The 21,142-nt window shown below is 36.3% G+C and overlaps 1 protein-coding gene across 4 annotated transcripts in view; it reads right to left on the bottom strand.

Moving 5' to 3' along the window:
- The window catches only part of CTDSPL2 (CTD small phosphatase like 2), an 80,345-nt gene that overhangs the window by 22,156 nt on the left and 37,047 nt on the right, over positions 1-21,142 (bottom strand). For 3 of the 4 annotated variants that reach the window (XM_007081755.3, XM_007081756.3, XM_042988981.1), the window contains exons 3-5: positions 11,717-11,855; positions 10,003-10,152; positions 3,853-4,068 (exon numbers count right to left, since the gene is read on the bottom strand). In XM_007081755.3, coding sequence (XP_007081817.2) covers positions 3,853-4,068; positions 10,003-10,152; positions 11,717-11,855 — 505 coding nt within the window. The remainder of the gene's footprint in view (positions 1-3,852; positions 4,069-10,002; positions 10,153-11,716; positions 11,856-21,142) is intronic. The other variant, XM_042988980.1, reaches the window with a different exon arrangement.

Here is a 21,142-nt window from a genome sequence, read left to right on the forward strand (position 1 = left end):
AACTGCCATTACAGATAAAATGGCAAGCTAGATCATGGCTAGTAGAATTAAAATCCCTAATAGCAAAGAAAAAATTTACTACTTATTGCTAGAAAAATATACTCCACCAAACTTCAATTTCTAACTGAATGGCGTCTATATGTGTAACCATAAAAACTTCATGCTGCCTCTTGCAGCAGTAACATTTTTCAAAGTACCTTGTACATACATAGGAAGTCAATATATATGTGTGACAATAGACCCAAAGGTAGTTTTTAACCTGAGATCTGTGAACATTCTTTAAGAGGTTCATGAACCCCCCTTGTGCACTTATGTTGTATGTACATTTTCCCAGGAACCTCAAGGCTATCTAAAATCTTTTAAAAGTTAAGAAATGCTGTTCTATTTAGAAACCACTGTTTCAGGGGAGGCTTTATTTTACTTCTAATTTACAAGCAACCTAAAAATAATCATGAAGCAATTCTATATGCCATGACACATGGTCCAGTATATGTTTAAGCTAAAATTCTATCAACTGACAGAGCTTTAGAAATTATGCTGGAAGGGGCACCTAGCTTGCTAAGTCAGAAGAATGTAGGACTCTTGATCTCAGGGTCTTGAGCTTGAGATCCACAATGGGTGTAGAGATTACGTAAATAAATAAAAAACCTTGCTGGGAATTTTCTAAGACAATAATTACAACTTAAATTCAAGAAGACAAAAGATAATATTATTAGTCAGAGGTAATGTTTTAGACAAAAGCTTAAGTTGGATGCTACAGACTGAATGTTTGTGTCCTCCCAAAATGGTATTTGGAGGTGAAGACTTTAGGATGTCATGAAGTCATTAGGGGGGAGCCCTCATGAATAGGATCAGTGCCCTTATAAAAGAGACTCCAGGGACACCTAGGTGGCTCAGTTGGTTAAGCGTCCAATTTGGACTCAGGTCATGATCTCGTGGTTTGTGAATTCAAGCTCCACATCAAACTCTCTGCTGTCAGTGCGGAGCCCCTTTGGATCCTTTGTCTCTCTCTCTCTCTCTCACTCTCTCAAAAACAAACAATGGGGCGCCTGGATGGCTCAGTCGGTTAAGCGTCCAACTTTGGCTCAGGTCATGATCTTATGGTTCATGAGTTCAAGCCCCGCATCAGGCTCTGTGCAGATAGCTCAAAGCCTGGAGCCTACTTGGAATTCAGTGTCTCCCACTCTTTCTGCCCCTCTCCCACTCATTCTCTTCCCAACCCCCTCTCTCTCTCAAAAATAAACATTAAAAATTTCTTTAAATTATAAAAAAAATAAACATTACAGAAAAAAACAAAAATAAAAAACAGAGACTCCAGAGAACTCACATAGCTTCTGCCATGTGAGGATGCATGAGAAGACAGTTGTCTATGAACCTGAAAGCAGGCCCTTAACCAGGTCCTGAGTTTGCTGGCACTTTGATCTTGGATTTCCAAGCCTCCTAAACTGTGAGAAATAAATTTCTGCTGTGTATACACCACCTAGTCTATGGTAGTTTGTTACAGTAGCCCAAAAGGACTAAAATAGTGGAACACGGTAAAAACTGCTGTAATCTGTCTATAGGAATGGAATATTGGTGGATAATAGTCTTTCAGGACAAAAAGAAATCATTTTTGCTATTATGATATATTAATTTCTTATGTATGAATTACCTTGTAACATAGTATGTTCAGTGAATGACAGATGTAAATAATAATTTTTGTCCATCTGTAATAACTTTATGCCAATGACAGTTCATTAGCACAAGGGTTAATAGAAAAATATAACTTCTAACCACTTCTGTTTCAAATTCCTGTTAACCTCAGAAAAAGGGAGAAAGGAAGTAATATTTGAGAGCCTTCATGCTAAGCATTTTTCTTCTTTCATCCCATTTAGCCTTTAAAACCGTGAATTATTATTACCTTTTAAAGCTAAGAAAACTGACTCAAGTGAGCTTAAATTGTCTAAAGTCACAAAGCTAAGTAAATGGTAGAGCCAGCCTCCTTCTGTCTTGTTCTCTTTGGCTTAGTTCTTAAGGAAAAGTAACAATCTTTGTCACTCATACTCATCTTTTAAGATCAGCAAAAATTGTACTTCTCTCCTGTCATGATACTCCCAGAGTAAATATAATATGCCACCTCATTATTTTGCTCATTTATTTTGTAACAGCACTCACCACACTGTACAGTAATTTTTGTGTATACCTGGCTCATCAATTAGATCATTCACTCTTCAGGGTCAAGAAGCATTATCTTATTCATCTTCATAAACAATGCCCATCACAAAAAATAGATGTTCAATAAATGTTAGGGGACTAAATGAATGAATGAACGAGACAACAGGACTAAATTTTCCTTTTCCCCTCTAGAAATCACTATGGTTATAGAAATCCCTTCTCCATTTTCATAGTTGTCAGGGAAAAAAAAAATACAGCAGCACAAAAATATAGAACAAACATCAAACACGAGGCCCAAAGCCCTGGACTTAGTCTACTTTACAATTCACTAGCTTAAACATTGGCAAAGTAATGAGCATAAAATGACAGGTCAAGAGTAGGTTCATTTGCAAGTCTTAACCACCCAAAATGAACTATGTGCACCATACTGATTTGCTTGTCAGATTCAATATTATTCTTAAATTACAACATTATAATTTAACATTACAGATATTAACATTACAGAGCCCAGTCTTTTATTCGACCAAGTTAAAATAAATCTTTCCTATTTTATGTCACTTTTCATATTGGTATGACTGGGTTGCACTATATAGAAATTTCTTAATTGTATGCATTTTTTCTTTAAATGTTTTCAGCTGTTTGGATTGTAGTTTTTCAAGTTTCTCCTTTATATTCAAGGGAAGAACATTATTCTACTTCCTTACACCAAACTACATTTCTGAACCAATACATATGTGCAAATGCCTGGCATTATAAGAAATAAACAAATCTAAGAGTGCCTGGGTGGCTGTTGGTTAAGGGTCTGACTCCTTGATTTCAGCTCAGGTCACAATCTCATGGTTTGTAAGATTGAGCCACACATCAGGCTCTGTGCAACTTGCTTGGGATTCCCTCTCTCCCTCTCTCTCTGCCCCTCCCCTGCTCATGCTTTCTCTCTCTCTCTCTCTCTCTCTCTCTCTCTCTCTCTAAATAAAAAAATAAACATGAAAAAAAATTTTTTTTAATCTAAAATAAAAGCCTAAGATCTTGTCCCTCTGAGAAACGATGACCGTCCTCAATTTTATTTCTGCTTTTAAGTATGATGGAACAGTTTCATCTTTTAGCTTTATGCATCTGTATACCACAACCCTCAGACGTAATAAATTCTGATCTCATGTGTTCTACATTTCCATGACAAGTGGCTCAGGGACCAAACAATTACGTTAGGCTTTTATAAGGATCCAGAATTAGGCTGCAGTTTGAATACAGGGCAAGATCTAGGAACAGAAGCTTCTTGGGTGGGGGGGGGGGGGGGGGGGCGGATGTCATCTATATATGCAACAAATCCAAAGGTGTAAGGCTGCCGTTAGGTAGGGACTTCAGACTTAAGGGTCTGAGACTGGGTGCAATTACAATAAATATACTCATAAATATACTCATAAACATGAGCATCTATTTCGCTATTTGTGTTCAATTTCTCTAACTAGTAAGATCAGTACAAATAATTAAACTGTAAAATGATTAATTCTCAATCAACACAACCTTCTAAAAACTTTCAATTTCAAAATGACTATGTATCTGGGAGAAAGTTTTATTTTCGATTTTAATTGTCTTATGTTCAAGGAAGAAAAACATACGCATTTGACATTAAATAAAAATAAATAAATACCGTATTTTTCTAAATTCATGAAGATGCATAAGAAAAGGAATTTTCTTCACCTGTAAGGGGTGGGATATCACGATTAACTGTTTCTTCTGCTTCTTCTAAACCATTATTTATCGATGGTCTCACTTGAACTGCTTGATTTGAGTAAGCTGCTCCATTAGTTGATGTCGTAGTACTGGTAGTGATCTCATCCACCTGTTCCATATCAAGTTGTTTTACTATCTCTTCAGCTTCCACAGCCTGTCCTGGGGAATCAGATCCTGATGTTCCTATAATTAAGATTCAGTGTACTCACAACCATCATTTAAAAAATCAAAAGGGAGTGGCAGGATAGGATAGATGTTTTTAAGGGTACAAACTTATATAGCAAGCAAACATAAGCCCTAGAGACCTAAGGCACAGTAGAGTGCAGACAACAATATTGTATTATAATCCTCAAACTTGCTGACACTAGAATTATTCCAACCACTAAAAAGAAAGGATAATTATGTAATGTGATAGAGGTGCTAATTATTGCTACATGGCAATCATATTAAAATATATAAATGTATCAAATCAACATGTTATACCCTTAAATTTACATAATGTTGTATATCAAATATATTTTAATAAAGGTTTTTTTTTAAATGCTTATTTATTTTGAGAGAGAGTGTGAGCGAGTAGGGGAGGGGCAGAGAGAGAGGGAGAGAAAGAATCCCAAGCAGACTCTGTACTGTCAGCACAGAGCCCCACACGGGGCCTGATCCCACAAACTGAAATCATGACATGAGCCAAAATCAAGAGCTGGCTGACTAACTCAACCACCCAGGTGCCCCTCAAATATATTTTAATAAAACTAAAATTAAATATTGAAAAATAAACTCATAAATATTTAGAAAAACTAAATGCAACAGACATAGAGCTGATGATCACTGTTTAGTGAGTCTCTTCTAGATATTTCAAATAATGAGGAATAAAGACTATTACAAGCTATAGCGCTATTGGTGAACAAAATTTTTCTTTAGAGTGTTCGGTTTAGAAACATCCAGCTATACAGACAGTCATAATTTAGAACTTTAAAAAATTTTTATTGAGACATAATGGACATACAACATTGTGTAAGTTTTAGGTGTATGTGCTAATTTAACACATCTATATATTGCATTATGGTTACCAACCTAGTATTAGCTAATACCTCTATCCTGCCACATCGTTATCATTTTTTGTGGTGAGAAAATCTAAGATCTAGTCTCTATGCAACTTCAAAGTATACAACGCAGTATTGTTGATTACAGAATTTCTTTTCAATAAAGCAAATACCATTTATTAAGTGTCTACTATGAGCTAGGCAGTGTGTGTGTGTGTGTGTGTGTGTGTGTGTGTGTGTGTGTGTGTGTATTTTTCATTATCCTCAAATCAGTCCAGTACTAAGTAAGCATCCTAGCCACTGTGGACAGAGGTAGTTATCCAAGAATGAGCTGTTACCCTAACCATCAGAACATTTTTATTCAGAGACACAAGAACAATTTCCTAACACTATTCCATCTCAGTAACAAAGACTGAAGTAAGTTTCCTAATCATACTCAGCCACAACCTAAATGACCCTGCTACCCAATTCTTCTTCCACAATGAGATGACCCCAACTCTATTTCTTTATGGAATCCTCCAAATGTCATTTTCAAAAACAAAATCAATCTCCCATACTCTCAATTTTCTCAGACAACATTCCTTCTCCCTGAAAGCTTTAAATGTGACTTATTTCCAAAAAATCTCTTCCTGATACCTTTCCCCTCAAAGCTCTTTATTCTTCCATACTCAACATACTAAATGAATCAGAATTCATTTATTCCATTGCTGCCACCAAATCATTGGTTTTCTATTAACTACAAAAATCCTTCCTCCTTTGAGACTGATGGCACCTAGCTTTGTAGTTCTTCTTTATCCCCACTGCTGTCCTCTACCAACTGTTACCAGCATCCTCTCTCAACCAGACGAATTTAACACCTAGCTACCAGTTTAAAGCTCTATGAAACACCTGCTGGTTGTTACTACAGGGGATGTCAATGACTCATCCCTAAGACTAATCAAAGGTCTTGCGCTCTTAAGCTCCATCTTCATACACGCTGCTCTCTTTAGCAAGTACCATGACCATAACCTGGACATTCACAGTAAGAAACTGTTCATCTCTGAAAACTAAAGTTCAAATGTATCAATCCACTACCACAACTTCCTAACCTTTTAATTACCTATTTCATATTCCCATTACATGTGACCTTCATGTTTGATAAAGGCCAGTCTCATTCCAAACAATTCCTTAACAGCCCCTTCCCCACCCTTCTCATCTAGTCAGACTGCATGGTATATCACTTAATACACTCACAAGCCAGCAGCTTCAGTATTCTTGCTCCCTCGTCTTTCAAATGTCGCCCATCATAGAAATCTCTCTTGAATCAATGTAACTTACAGGCTTACTGGATTATGTATGTATTTCTTTTAATTATACCCAACAACAAACATTCTAAACCTTCACTGTTCTCTTCAGTCCCCGCCACCAGGAATCTCAGCACATGGCACCATCTCCTCCTTCAAAGAAAAAGTAACTTACCAAAAACCAACTTCTGCCCATTTATTTCCGCACACACCTTCACAGCTTCTTTCCTTTAGCACTAGAGAAAAATATCTCTTTTCCCTCTCTTCTCCATTCTAATCCTTCTACTATCTGTTCCCATAATCTCATCATTGTCAGCAGACTCCAGAAACTTTCTTCATTAGTTATTTTCCCTCTATTTTCAACCTCTTCCTATTAGACTCCTCTCTGAGGCTTAAAAACATGCTGGTCTCTCACAAAGAGAAACCACTCGAGACTTGGTAACCTCTCTAATTTTATAGTCAAGTAGTTCATAACAGTAACCTACATTTGCTGCTTCCTTTCTTACTCCCATTTTACTCTTTTAACCCAAATGTGTTAGGCTTCCAACTCCAGCCACTCTCCTGAAACTGTTCTGGCAAAAGAAACCAATAACTTAGGGTGCCTGGGTGGCTCAGTTGTTTAAGCGTCCAACTTCGGCTCAGGTCATGATCTTGTGGTCCATGAGTTTGAGTCCTGTGTCAGGCTCTGTGCTGACAGTTCAGAGCCTGGAGCCTGCTTCAGAGTCTGTGTCTCCCCTCTTTCAGTCCTCCCCCACTAACACTCTTGCTCTCAAAAAATAAACAAACAAACAAACAAACATACATTAAAAAAAAAAAAAAAGAAACCAGTAACTTTGTAATTGCCAGGCTCAGCAGTCTCTTTTCAATACTCATTTCCTTTCCTTCAATCTTTATAATTGTTTGACCCTGGGTTTTGATATTCTCTTTTCCTTTGGCTTCTATGACACAAAATCTCCTGGCTTCTTCCATGTCTTTGTTGCTTTCTTTTACTTTGTCCAGTCCTTAAATATATTCCAAGATCTTAGTTTGCTGAACATTTACTCCATTAGTTTCAAATGATACCTATAAGCTGGTAATATAATAGTCTACTGCTTAAACCCAGGTTTCTAAGCTCCACACAAGAAGGACAAATGGCTACCAGATATTTTTATTTGGTTGTTTCATAGCATCTCAAACTCAGTATGGCCCACCTAGCTCCTATAACCTAACCTCTCTTGAAAAAATAACCTTGTGTCATCTTAATCTCTGGTCTCTTTCACCTCCAATCTGTGCTCAAAATTTGTCTACTCTATATCTCTGATCCTTCTTCTTTTCTCTAATATCATAGTTAAGGCTACATGAAGTCTCATGTGGACTACAAGTCTACTAATTGTTTTCCCCCAACACAACCTTTTTAGAATGTAGCTGACACATTGTGATTTTTAGAAAACAAAAATCTGTTTAAACATTTTACAGTTTAAAACCTTTCAGTCATCCCCCACCAAGGATAAAATTCAAATATCTTACCATGTTAGTTTTGATCTGCCATCTTTGTAACTATCTTAACCATCCTGTGCACTCCTCAAATCCAATGGTCTATCTGTAACTAACTAATTTCAGTTTCTCAAACACACTATGCCTTTGCTCACGCTGCTCATTCTACCTGGAATACCCTTTACCACCTTTCAAGATTCAGCTTTTCTATAAAGACTATTGTGAGATGTCAGAATATAGAACCATTCCACCCTATGAATACCATACTACCCCATACCTCTATCAGTGCACTTATAAAAATTTATTATACCTATTTATAGATCTCTCTCCCTCTTGTAAAAAATTAAGCTCCTTGAGCACAGGGACCATGGATGTGTTAAATATCCTTGAATCTCTAGCGATTAATACAATGGCCAGGACACAGCAGATACTCAAATGAATGACATGAAATCTTCAAATCGCCCCTGCCCCATATTTAAGTATAATTATCCTCTCTCACAGACAAAGAGGCTCAAGAATTTAAAGAACTAGACCAAGGTAACACAGCTAAAGAGGCAGAGCCAGGAGGAGGAGGAGGAGGAGGAGGAGGAGGAGGAGGATTTGTTGTTGTTGAGAGCAAGGGGCAGAGAGAAGAGAGGGGGAGGGGGAGGGAGAAGGAGAAGGAGAGAGAGAGAGAGAGAGAGAGAGAGAGAGAGAGAGAGAGAGGGAGAGAGAGAGGGAGAGGGAGGGGTGGGGCTCATGTTTACTGGCTTAAGCTCACCCAAAGTGGGGCTCAAGGTCACCCAAAGTGGAACATGTGCTCACCCAAGCAGGGCCCAAGCTCATAACTGTGAGATCATGACCTGAACCGAAGTAAGATGCTTAATGACTGAGCCACCCAGGCACCCGGCAGAGCTGAAATTTTAAGACAAGTTTCTCTAATTCCAAAGCCCATTCTTTTCCCACTACACCAGCTATTTCCAAAGTTGGTCTATGGGGCACTAGTTTCATAAGATGTTAACAGATGTTCCACAAAAAAGGGTTCACTGGATCATACATGTCTAGGAAACATGGGGTTAAACAAAGTTAAAGGTAGTTTTTTGTTTTATTTCTACTATAGGACTTCACAGTCCTTTTAAATGTGCTAACATACATTATTTTCATCCCCCAGAGCATCTAGATTTTATAGTGCACTATTCTGCACTATTTTATTCTGCACTATTTTAAAAATCGTATTATCATCCAGAAACATATTCAAATTAGAATTTAAATAATCAGGCAACAAGCATTTAATGGCTATTTTCCATGTGCCCCATACTATCAAACAACATGGTGGATGCAAAAATAAAGACAAGATCTCCTGCCCTCACATAAAGACTAAATTATCATTTATGAAATTAACAATTATTCATAAAAAAAGAACACTAGCTATCTTTTTTTAAAATATGCCAGGGGCACCTAGATGGCTCAGTCAGTTAAGCGTCCAACTTTGGCTCAGGTCATGATCTCATGGTTTGTGAGTTTGAACCCTGTTGTCAGGTTCTGTGCTGACAGCTCAGAGCCTGGAGCCTGCTTCAGATTCTGTGTCTCTCTCTCTCTGCCCCTCTCCTACTCACACTCTGTCTCTCTCAAAAATAAATAAACATTAAAAAAATTTTTAAGAAAAACAAAAAACAAAAAAAAAAATGCTAGGGCTGGGAGGGAGGCGGGGGGGGGGGGGGCACCTGGGTGGCTCAGTTGATTAAGTATCTGACTCTTGATCTCGGGGTCGTGAGTTCAAGCCTCTCACATTGCGCTCAGTGCTGGGTGTGGAGCCTAAAAAAAATGCTGGGCAACAATCCAAATTTCTTTTGCAAAGGCATTTCATTTGAATTAGAGTAGTTTTACTAAATATCCAAATTAATGACCCCTATGGGGAAAAATCAAGCAAACGAAAAATAAAAATAAAATGTGTTACAAAAAATGACCTACTTTTAGCTCACTTAAATATTCAACAAATTCTACTTTACTGATCTAGAATATTGAAAATGTTTCTGGATTCTCTCCTATACATAGTAAGTATCATAAAAATCATTTTCCTTCCAGCTCAGAGTTTATCATCTAGCTTTTCGGAGAGTGAAAGTAGAGTTCATGCACTTCAACAGAGTTAAACATAACCTACATGTATTTCAGTCCGTTAAAAAAAAAAACAGTCTTTTAGGAGCTGTGTATTTTTAATGAGGCTGAAAACAAACTAAGATGCTCACAAAATACTCCAGTAAAATCAAACAGATCTCTTGAAAAACCAGGAAAACTAATTTTTAAACCCAGATTATGGTTTATGGGTAATAGTTTATACTTACCATTTTTATTTGCTGGTGAAAAAAAGTTGAAGACAGGAGAAAATATGGTCCCCAACAATGTAGTCCTTGGAGGACTGCCAGAGGAAGGATTATCTTCTAATTTTCCATTTTGTTTTACATGTTGATTTGTCACTTCATAACTACCAGCTTCTAAGGCAAAAAAAAAAAAAAAAAAAAAAAGTCGCAATCTAGAAAACATGACTTTGAGAAATGTGTTTTAAACAATTCATTAGGAAAATATTTTTTCCCTTAAAATACTTCATAAAAACTGATGAACACTAATGTTAAGAAAGCTTTACTTAAAAAAATCCTGAGGTAAATCAAATGATCTTTACAACAAATTTATTTATTTATAATGTTTTATAACTGCTACAAAACACATTTACATCTAGAAGTATATATATAGACTGAAGTTTCTAGTATGTAGACTATAGGCTTCCACAGTGTAACAGAAAATGAAATCAACTCTTTGTAAGTAAAGCAAGTTACAACAAAATGAAATAAACTCTTTGTAAGTAAAGCAAGTTACAACATCAAAAACACAAATGCAAGACTGTGTCTTTATTTACATTTTGGGATGCTGCCTACTTCATAAAACCGACCCTCCAGTTTCTTACTAATGAATAACAGCTAAATAAATAGCGGCAACATATATATACTGAAGCAGAAGACTATGCATAGTATATAGCAAAAATTACTTATGTACATACCGAGGCACCATTTCAGAGTGGTTAAGAAAAACAGGTTTTTTGTCTTTTGTTTTTTTAGATTCTTAATAAAAATGTTTCATGGGTTTTGGAAAATAAACAATAAAAATAAATTCATACAAATGTGTTTTGATTAATCATCCTTGACCTTTCACAACTTTACTTGGTATCTACCCACATTTCTTTCTTTCTTTGCTGCTATAGCTCTTTTCTTTTTCCCTAATAGTTCAAAATTTAGAGATACAATATTGAATTGAGAGGAAAGAGGGAAGGTATTCTTGCTGTTGTGTTTAAAACGCAGCACCCCATGCTCTAAAGTGGTGTTCTTTATACCTTCCTCTGCTTGTCCTTCTTGTTTTTCTCCTTCTTTTGGACTTGGGGAGCTTCTCAGCAATACTATAACAGACTGACCTAGAACAAGATTTATCAACAGCAGCACTACTGACTTGGGGCTGGACAATTCTTTATTATGGGAGGATGCCCTGTGCATTGTAGGATGTTTAGCAGCATCCCTAACCTCCACCTGCTAGATGCAAGTAGCAATCCCACCATAGGTTGTGACAACCAAAAAGGTCTCTAGACATTAACAAACATCCCCTAGGGACAAAACAACCCCTCATTAAGAATCACTGCCCCTGAGTGATCCAAGACCCCTCTGAGCTGAAGTTCCATGATCCAGACACAAATTCTTTGTACTTATTTCAGTAAATTAAGTCACAATTATTACTGCTTTAAGAAATGAATTTACTAGAGGTCAAAAATGTTGTTCTGTATGCATTTTCATGATAAATAGTATAAAGCCAGTTGTTCTGCCTTTGTCATTTTAATTCATCAAAGTATATTTATATGAGGTAATTTTTATTTCATTTCATGCTAATACTTAATACAAAGGAGATTACAAAATAAGGCAAAAATTACACACATTCAATTTTTAAAAACAGAAAAGAAACACGTCAGGTGAAATTTCTGCTTAGACCTAATAGAAGAATATCTAAATATTAACAAACCTCCATTTACTTGACTTTTCCGTCTTACTCGAGATATCTGTTTGTTAGGCTTTTCTCCTGCTCTTGGTGTTGATGTGATCAAATTATTATCTATATCACGTTCAATCCTACTCCGTTTTGAAGGATTTTCTCTCTCTTCCTTAAGATATGAGGAAAAAAACATGCATTGAGCATAGGCATTCTGCCTTACAGGTTACACTTATAAAATATGGTATGTACCCCCCCTGTTCACTGCAGCTTAATTTACAATAGCCAACAGAAACAACTTAAGAGTCCATCTATTGATGAATGGATAAAGAATACATGGTGTGTGTATGTATATATACATATATAAATATCAAATTATGTTGTACACTGAAACTAATGACTAATGAGGTATATCAATTATACCTCAATCTTTTTTTTTTTATTTTTTTTTAACGTTTTATTTATTTTTGAGACAGTGAGAGACAGAGCATGAACAGGGGAGGGTCAGAGAGAGGGAGACACAGAATCTGAAACAGGCTCCAGGCTCTGAGCTGTCAGCACAGAGCCCGACGTGGGGCTTGAACTCAGGGACCAAGAGATCATGACCTGAGCTGAAGTCGCCCGCTTAACCGACTGAGCCACCCAGGCGCCCCTCAATCTTTAAAAAAGGTACAATATGTGTAATATATTTTCCTGTTTTCACATGCAGGAGAAACAAAATAGAATTATATAATATCCAAAAGTGGGAAAAAACAAAGTAAAAATGTGACAATGTTGTAGGGGTGCTTATTATTAATGCACTTAAAATACACAAATATAATTACAGCATTCTCAATTCAGATCCTTTCCCCAATGTCCATTACACTGTCTGTGCTATTGAAACACTCGAATTGTAAGATGTGCTCTGAATTTTCAGCAATACTCCCCTACTCTTAGATTTGTCCAAAAGAACAGTGGTTGTTTCCGTGAACACTCAGGGTAAGAAACAGAACCTCACTGGAATTTGTTGGCATATCACATATTACCAAAATAACAAGGCTTGCCAATGCCACACCCAATGCCAACCTCAATTCTTTAAATGCCCAAATTAACACTAAGGAGTTTACTCCTTAATGAAGCTCTCTATTCGTTTCCTTATATGGGGCAAATCTACACCACCAGTGTACATTGTTTTTGCGATATTACTGACTAAAAGAGTATACTTCAAGTAATACCTGATTTGTCTTCACTTGTACATCTATCTTTCTCATTTGTAAAATTTTTCTAGAGTCATCGACCACATGAGCGATTTTCTTACATTACTGTAATACTGACCTATAATCCCTTGCTGTATTTTTTATTTTTTAGTAATCTTTTTTTTTCTTTAATCTTTATTTATTTTTGAGAGACAGACAGCGTGTGAGCAGGGGAGGAGCAGAGAGAGAGGGAGACACAGAATCAGAAGCAGGATCCAGGCTCCGAGCTGTCAGCACAGAGCCCGACGCAGGGCATGAACTCATGAACTGTGAGATCATGACCTGAGCCGGAGTCGGACGCTCAACCGACCAAGCCACCCAGGCGCCCCTTATTTTTTAGTAATCTTAATCTCTACACCCAATGTGGGGCTCAAAACCCCAAGATCAAGAATCACATGCTCTACCGACTAAGCTAGCCAGGTGCCCCAATTCCTTGCTGTTTTAATGAGACTACCTGAAACCTTTTGGTAAGGATGAGATTAGAGATTCTTAAACCTATATTAAATATAATTTATATGTATAATCAACATTCTTATTCAACAGGAGTAAGAATTCTCTACTCATACTGAATATTTGTACTTAATGCTTTTATACCACAGTAAATAATATGCTACTATGCATTTTTTAAAGGTTGAATATTATTTTATTTCTGAAACAAACCTTGGTATTGTAAATGAACACAATTACAATTTCCTATTTGGATGAAAAGAGAACAAAGACACTGTCAAAATATATCAGTCCATATCATACCACATAGAATTTTACTTTTACTCAGTAGTTTTGCTAATTTTAGGTAGCTCCATTACAACAGTATGTCTATTATAGCACAAAATAACACTTCAGTGATCTACAACAAAATTCTTCATATGTTTACTATTTATCATTCCCCTGCATGTTTAAAAGATGAACAGGGAAGCCTCATATCCCAAATATGGGAGCTCCATTGCCAGAAAACAGAACTCTCTTCATAAAGTCCTTCAAGAACAGAAATAACACCACAAAGCCAACAAGACTAAGCTCCAGCATCTTCTTAAAGAAGTCTCTTAGTACATCTGCTATAACATAAATACTTACATTCTGAAAACCCTGCATTCTGCAACACTAAAAATAACAAGGCTTAGGGAAAAAATCAGTCAATGCCCCGTTAACTCTGTAACCATAGCACCAACAAAAACAATGATTGGGACACCTCCAGAGATAACTTGGACACCCCAGTGAGGCAGCTAACAGCAGCTGAAATGCTACCTCAGGGCTTAATAAAAGGTAATAAAAACAGAAGGAGAAACAAGGGCTTATGGGAGCTGAGAGGAGCTTTAAGCCAGTAGGGCAAAGATGGACACAAAAGGAAATGCAAACTGCCACGTGAGAAATGTCTCTGCTAGATCACAGTGTACCTCTCTAGGAGGCAACCCCCCATTGCTAATTATCACTTCTAATTAAAAACTGTGTGTGTGTCTGTGTGTGGGGCTTTTGTTTCTGTAGCAGCTGAATTGAGTTTTTTACTTTCCTGATGAAATATAAAATTCAACTCCCATTACTCAGGATCCCCTTGCCCAGTTCAGGAAAAAATCAATCACCCATGTTATACTGACACTATTCCCCTATTTACCAATAGTCTAAGCTAGCTGATACTGTGGAACTACATGTTTATTGTAGCAGAAGAGACGATACTGTGGTCAATTAAAAATACATATAGTATTTTTGCATACATAAAGTATGTAAATACATACAGAAAGTAAAAATATTTTAGCTTACATCTCTAAGGAGGAAGAGGAAGCCATTTTTTTTTAAGTTCATTTATTTTGAGAGAGACAGACACAGTGTGAGTGAGAGAGGGGCAAAGAGAGAGGGAGACAGAGAATCCCAAACGGGCTCTGTAGTGCCAGAGCGGAGCCCAACTCCAGGCTCAAACCCATGAAACCATGAGATCATGACCTGACCCAACACCAAGAGTCAGATGCTTAACTGACTGAGCCATCCACCAGGAAGGTAGTATTCTTAAATCTCTGAATCCCAAGGGAAACACACAGAACTAAAGAGGCAACAAAAACTCAAGGTCAAAATAACAGCAAAAACAAGGGGACAAGCTATCTCCCTTAAATTCTAAGCAGATGAAGACAAACCAACAGCCACCATACCTGAATGCCCACATGCACTAGTGTAGAATAAAGGGATCAACAAGGTATGTGACACACCTGAGAACAAGAGAAGCCCAAAACAGCTAAAAGGTAGGTATTCAATGTAAAGCATGGCAGGTCAATGTTAAGACAGGGGAAAAAGTTGTGCCCAATCTAATAGCAAAGGGGTCCATGGTGAGAATGAAACAACAGCTCCTATGAACTCCTAAAACTGACCAACTAAGGCTCTCTTCTAGAACAGGGCTCCACACTAAGGGGAAACTGCTGGGAATGGAATCAAAATTGAGTAGCAAAGAAACAAAAGAAAAGAAGAAAAGCGAAGTTTCAGAAAAACATGTAAGAATAAAGAGGAAAACTCAAAAAGTAATCACTATATTTTTTAACACTACACAAAACTAGTTAGAAAAGATACCCTGTGGGGGTGCCTGGGTGGCCCAGTCAGTTAAGTGTCTGAGTCTTGATTTCGGCTCAGGTCATAATCTCACAGTTTGCGGGACCAAGTCCCACATGAGGCTCCATGCAGACAGAGAAGATCGTGCTTGGGATTCTCTCTTCCTTTCTCTCTGACCCTCCCCTGCTCATGTTCCCTCTTTCATAAATAAATAAATAAATAAATAAATAAATAAATAAATATTTAATTTAAAAAACACACATATATTTGTGTGTGTGCATATATATAATGACACCAGTAAAAGAAGCATTATAGATAAAAATTATAACTTATTTCAAAGCAAAAGACTTACTAAGAAAACGATACGAGACACACATCAAGAGTTAGAAAATTTCAAATCAGAGACAAAATAATTAGAAATAAAAGAAAAAAAAATCACAGTGTGAAAACGATCAACTTTTTCTTAAAAGTGAAAATTAAAAACCTGGCATCATCCTCATTATTTTAGTCATGTTGTGCCTATGTTATAGCAGTTCTGAATTTCGGGATAAAAAAAGAGATGGGCCTTGAACATCAGGAGTTTATGCTCTAAGATACAGAAGGATGCTTTATTGTAATATCAGAAATAAAGACTGAACTAGAACAGACATAAAAGTGAGTAAACAACAGATTAGGTCTTTAATTATTTATTTATTTTTTATTTAGTAGGCTCCACACCCAGCATGGAGCCCAACATAGGGCTCAAACTCACGACCCTGAGATCAAGACCTGAGCTAAGATCAGACCCTGAGATCAAGACCTGAGCTGAGATCATCAAGAGTCAGATGCTTAATCAAGTGGGCTAACCAGGCACCCCTAAATTATGTTTTTTAAAAGAAACAGAAGATAAAATGGGGGAAAAAATTTTAAAGACATCAAAATATTACAAATACTGAAGATAGACAAAGAAGATCCAATAGACAGAAAATAGTAGTCCCTGAAGAAGGAAACCAAATCAAAAGTATAGCAACAGAACAAGTAACAGAAAGTTTTCCACAAAGAAAAGATTTTAAATTACATGTTGAAAGATATGTTTAACTAAAACTATCAACCCAGAAAAGCAAACAAAATATATCCTAAACTTCATAGAATTTGAAGGGAAAAAAAAAAACAAGCCTTTGGAGATCAAAGGAAAATCACTTCATTTATAAAGGTAAAAAATTAGATTATCATCAAACTTCCAACAGCAATGCTTTTATGTCAGAATAAAATGGAATAACATTTAAAATAATCACAAACAGAAAAGGCTACCCGAGTATTTTATATGCAGCAAAACTGATTTTCAAGCTTAAAGAGTACTGTTATCAATGTGCAAGAATATTGTTCCCATGAGTACTCTCTGTGGCATCTACCAGAAAATGAGCTTCAGACAACAAAAATGACTACAGACAATGACATAAGAACTGAGGATAAGCATGAAACATAGTGAACGTATGTAGAACCTTTGTAACTAAGATAAAACAGGATTAAAAGATAGTATGGAATGACCATAGGCTCAGAATGTACAGATATAAAACTATAAGAAAACTGGTAAGAGATAAAGTGTTTTTTTTAATTGCTCACTTTAAAGTCATTCTGAGACAGAAAACAGAATTCTTCGCAGCTGATCTACACAAGAAGTACTAAATGAAATTCTTTAGGCATAAAATAAGTAATACCAGATGGGATCCTAAACCTATAGTAAGGAATGAACACCACTAAGGCAAATATATGAGGAAATATAAAAGACTTTGTGTTCACTACTACTGTACTTTTACTAGCTATCTTCAAAGGTCATATTTGCTATAATCTCTGTAGCCTCATTATGATCCAGTAAATTATTATATTGAAGTCTTAAAGCTTTTAATAGTGTGTATATATATATATGGAAACATAATAAGAGTACGCTGAATATTTTGCTTTGCAGTAATACCAAATTAGGTTTTTAAAATTTTGTCTAGGGGTGCATGGGTGACTCTGTCAGTTAAGTGTCTGACTTTGGCTCAGGTCATGCATGATCTCACGGCTTATAAATTCAAGCCCCACATCGGGCTTCATACTGACTGTGTGGAGCCTGCTTGGGATTTTCTCCCTCTCTATCCTCCCCCACTTGCATTCTCTCTAAAAAAAAAAAATTTTTTTTTTTTTGTCTAAAACACTTATTTTGAAATTTACTAAAAATTTACAATAAAATTCATAACTTTATAATTAACAATGAATTTTAAAAAAGGGAGATTAGACAATTTGTGGTTTCACTCCATTATTATACTGACGCGAAGAAGAAACTGACATAGAATTCTCTTGACTCACAAAAGGGGAAAACTACTCTAAAGAATCTGGATCAAACTGCAAATTACAAACAAGAATATGATAAAGCTATTTTCCTTTAGCTGTATAAATATTATTGTTTCATCATGCCTTATATAATAGAACATACTCAAAGTTATGGTGCCAATTCAGTTCCACTATCATTTGAGAACACTCATTCAACATTTAAAAAAGGAATTTAATATTTTAAATGTACACATCGAGTTTTTAAAAGCCAAAAATCGTTGTAATTTTTCAAACTAAAAAAACTGAATCACCGAGGGGTGACTGGGTGGCTCAGTTGGTTAAGCGTTCAACTTCAGCTCAGGCCATGATCTAACAGTTCATGAGTTCAAGCTCTGTGTCAGGCTCTGGGCTGACAGCTCAGAGTCTGGAGACCACTTTGGATTCTGTGTCTCCCTCTCTCTCTCTCTCTCTCTGCCCCTCTCCCACTTGTGCTCTTGCTTTCTCTCTCTCAAAAAATAAATAAATAAATAAATAAATAAATAAATAACAACAACAAAAAAACCCCACAAGACAAACAAGAAACTGAACTACCACTGAAATATCTTAAAGAGTAAGTTATACTGCACTGGTTGAAAATGTGCACATATTACTCACTATCTGAGAGACTTATAAACTCTTGCACAGTAGACATTGCTGGAAGCCTGGTGAATAAAAAAGTCAATGAAAGAAACAGGCTCTTTCACTTCCCAGAGATAAAGTAACTCTGAATTAAAGACTTACCTGCAAATACAGGAAATTAGTTAATATCTAGTCTGTAGAATTGTACTTTTGCCTTACAGATATGGCCAGACTTTCTGTTTTGACTATATTTATCTAATACTAGCATCAACTAATTATCAAAGATCTTCTTTACTGTGAATGTGTGGTAATAAACACAAATGGGGAGTAATTTTTTTGTGTCTCAGTTTATCCTGAAATAACATGTTGAACATTTGTGCTGACTGTGCAAAAGCAATGGTAGATAGAACTACTGTCACCTTAGCACAAATTAAGGCAATGACACCCAATAGTTACCGTATTATTTACTGCCATGCACTGGCAGGGGGGATAAAGCCAGTTCGACTTAAGAATGTCCCTGCTGAAGCTGTAAGATTAATTTAATCTCAACCGTTAAATATGTGTTAACATCCTGTAGGATGGTAAGTGCAATAAAATACTACAGCTGCAAACTTGTGCTTCCACAATTGTCTTGATAAAAAGTATCTGAGTGATTATAAGCTGAATTACACCACTTTTCTGATGGAAAAGTATTTTTACTAGAAGTAGGCTTTTTAAAAATTTTTAAATGTTTGTTTATTTTTGAGACAGAGAGATGCAGAGAGCACGTGCAAGTGGGAGAGGGGCAGAGAGAGAGGAAGACAGACACAGAATCCGAAACAGGCTCCAGGCTCTGAGCTGTCAGCACAGAGCCAGACATAGGGCTCAAACTCACAAACTGTGAGATCATGACCTGAGCGAAAGTTGGACACTTAACAAACTGAGCCACCCAGGTGCCCCAGTATTTTCTGAAAAGTGAACAAAGTAAGCCTGCCACTTCAAGAAAAACTGACACTTTTTGTTGCCAACAATAAAATTTGAGCTTTCGAGCAAAAATTCGAATTTTAGAAAACTTAGACCCAGCACCATAAGCTTGACAGTTTCCCAGTACTTAAAAACTATCCTGTTGAGATCAATGGGGATGTTCAGAAATGTAATTTTTAAGTACTGATTAATGAAATGTATCAGTGTATCAAAGATCTACATAATTCAGTGAACCAATATCTTCTAAACAATCAGTGTATAGTGTTACAAAACCATACATACACATTCCAAGTGCAAGACTGACTAACGAAAAGATTATTGCAGTCCTTTCAAATTTCATCTTGGAACAAGATGAAATCATTTGACAAGTTTTGGTATAGTATCAACAGACTATCAAAATTATCTAAAAAAGACAGTAAAGTACTCTTCTGTTTAACATACATGCAAATATGGTTTTAAGTGCTTCAATGATAACAAACTACCTTGTATGAAGTCAACATTAAAGAGATTTGCAAAACTGTAAATAATGTTATGCTCCCATTAATTTCCTTTTTGTTTTTAGGAAATACTTAAAAACATATTATTGTATTAACATGTAGTGGATTTATAATTGCAATTAGAAATGAATATTTTCAAAACTCCTCAGTTTTAGGGGCGCCTGGGTGGCGCAGTCGGTTAAGTGTCCGACTTCAGCCAGGTCACGATCTCGCGGTCCGTGAGTTCGAGCCCCGCATCAGGCTCTGGGCTGATGGCTCGGAGCCTGGAGCCTGTTTCCGATTCTGTGTCTCCCTCTCTCTCTGCCCCTCCCCCGTTCATGCTCTGTCTCTCTCTGTCCCAAAAATAAATAAAAAACGTTGAAAAAAAAAAAAAATTCCTCAGTTTTAATATCTGAGATATACTGATAAATAGCTCACATAAACAAACGTTCTTTAGAGTTTCCAATAATTTCTAAGAACGTAAAGGAGCCTGAGATCAAAAAGTTTAAGAACACTTGCTCAAAAGAAACTACTAATGGAAATCACAAGAAAAAAGTTAAGAAGTCACCCCCTCCCAATGGGGAAAAAAATCTGAACTGGCAGTTCACAAAAGAAAATCCACATATGGCCAATAAGCACATTCAACTTCATTAATCATCAGGGAAATACAAAATAAAAACACAATGAGATAACCACCCACCCCTGTAGAAAGGCTAAAATTAAAAAGACTGGCAATATCAAATATTGCTAAGGATATAGGCAACTGGAACAGTCAAACAATGCTGGGTAGAATGGTACAAATACTCTGGAAAACAACTGAACAGCTTCTTAAAAGTTAAAGAGTCTTTCAACAAATGGTGCTAGGACTAACAGATATTAATATGCAAAAGAATACAGATGGACTCTTACCTCACACCATCTACAAAAATTAATTCAAAATGGATGAAAGAGTTGAATATAAGAACTAAAACTATAAAATGTATAAGAAAAAAACTCTGAAGCTTGCAAGAAAAAATTTATAACACTTTTAAGAAAATTCGGGCCTAAAACTTTATCACCTTGAGTTTGGCAATAGCTTCTTGGACATGACACCAAAAATATAAGCAACAACAACAAAAAATAAATAAATTAGACTTGATTTCATCAAATTTAAAACTTTTGTGCTTCAAAGGGGTCTAAAAGAATGGGAGATAATGTCTGCAAGTCATTTATGGAACAAGGGACTTGTACCTAAAATATATAAAGAACTCTTACAACTCAATTATAAGAAGACAAAACCCAATTTAAAAATGTACAAAGATTTAAAAGACATTTCTCTGAAGAAGTTACAATGGCCAAGCTCATGA

Source organism: Panthera tigris, chromosome B3 (assembly GCF_018350195.1).
Source record: "Panthera tigris isolate Pti1 chromosome B3, P.tigris_Pti1_mat1.1, whole genome shotgun sequence".
NCBI lineage: Eukaryota > Metazoa > Chordata > Mammalia > Carnivora > Felidae > Panthera > Panthera tigris.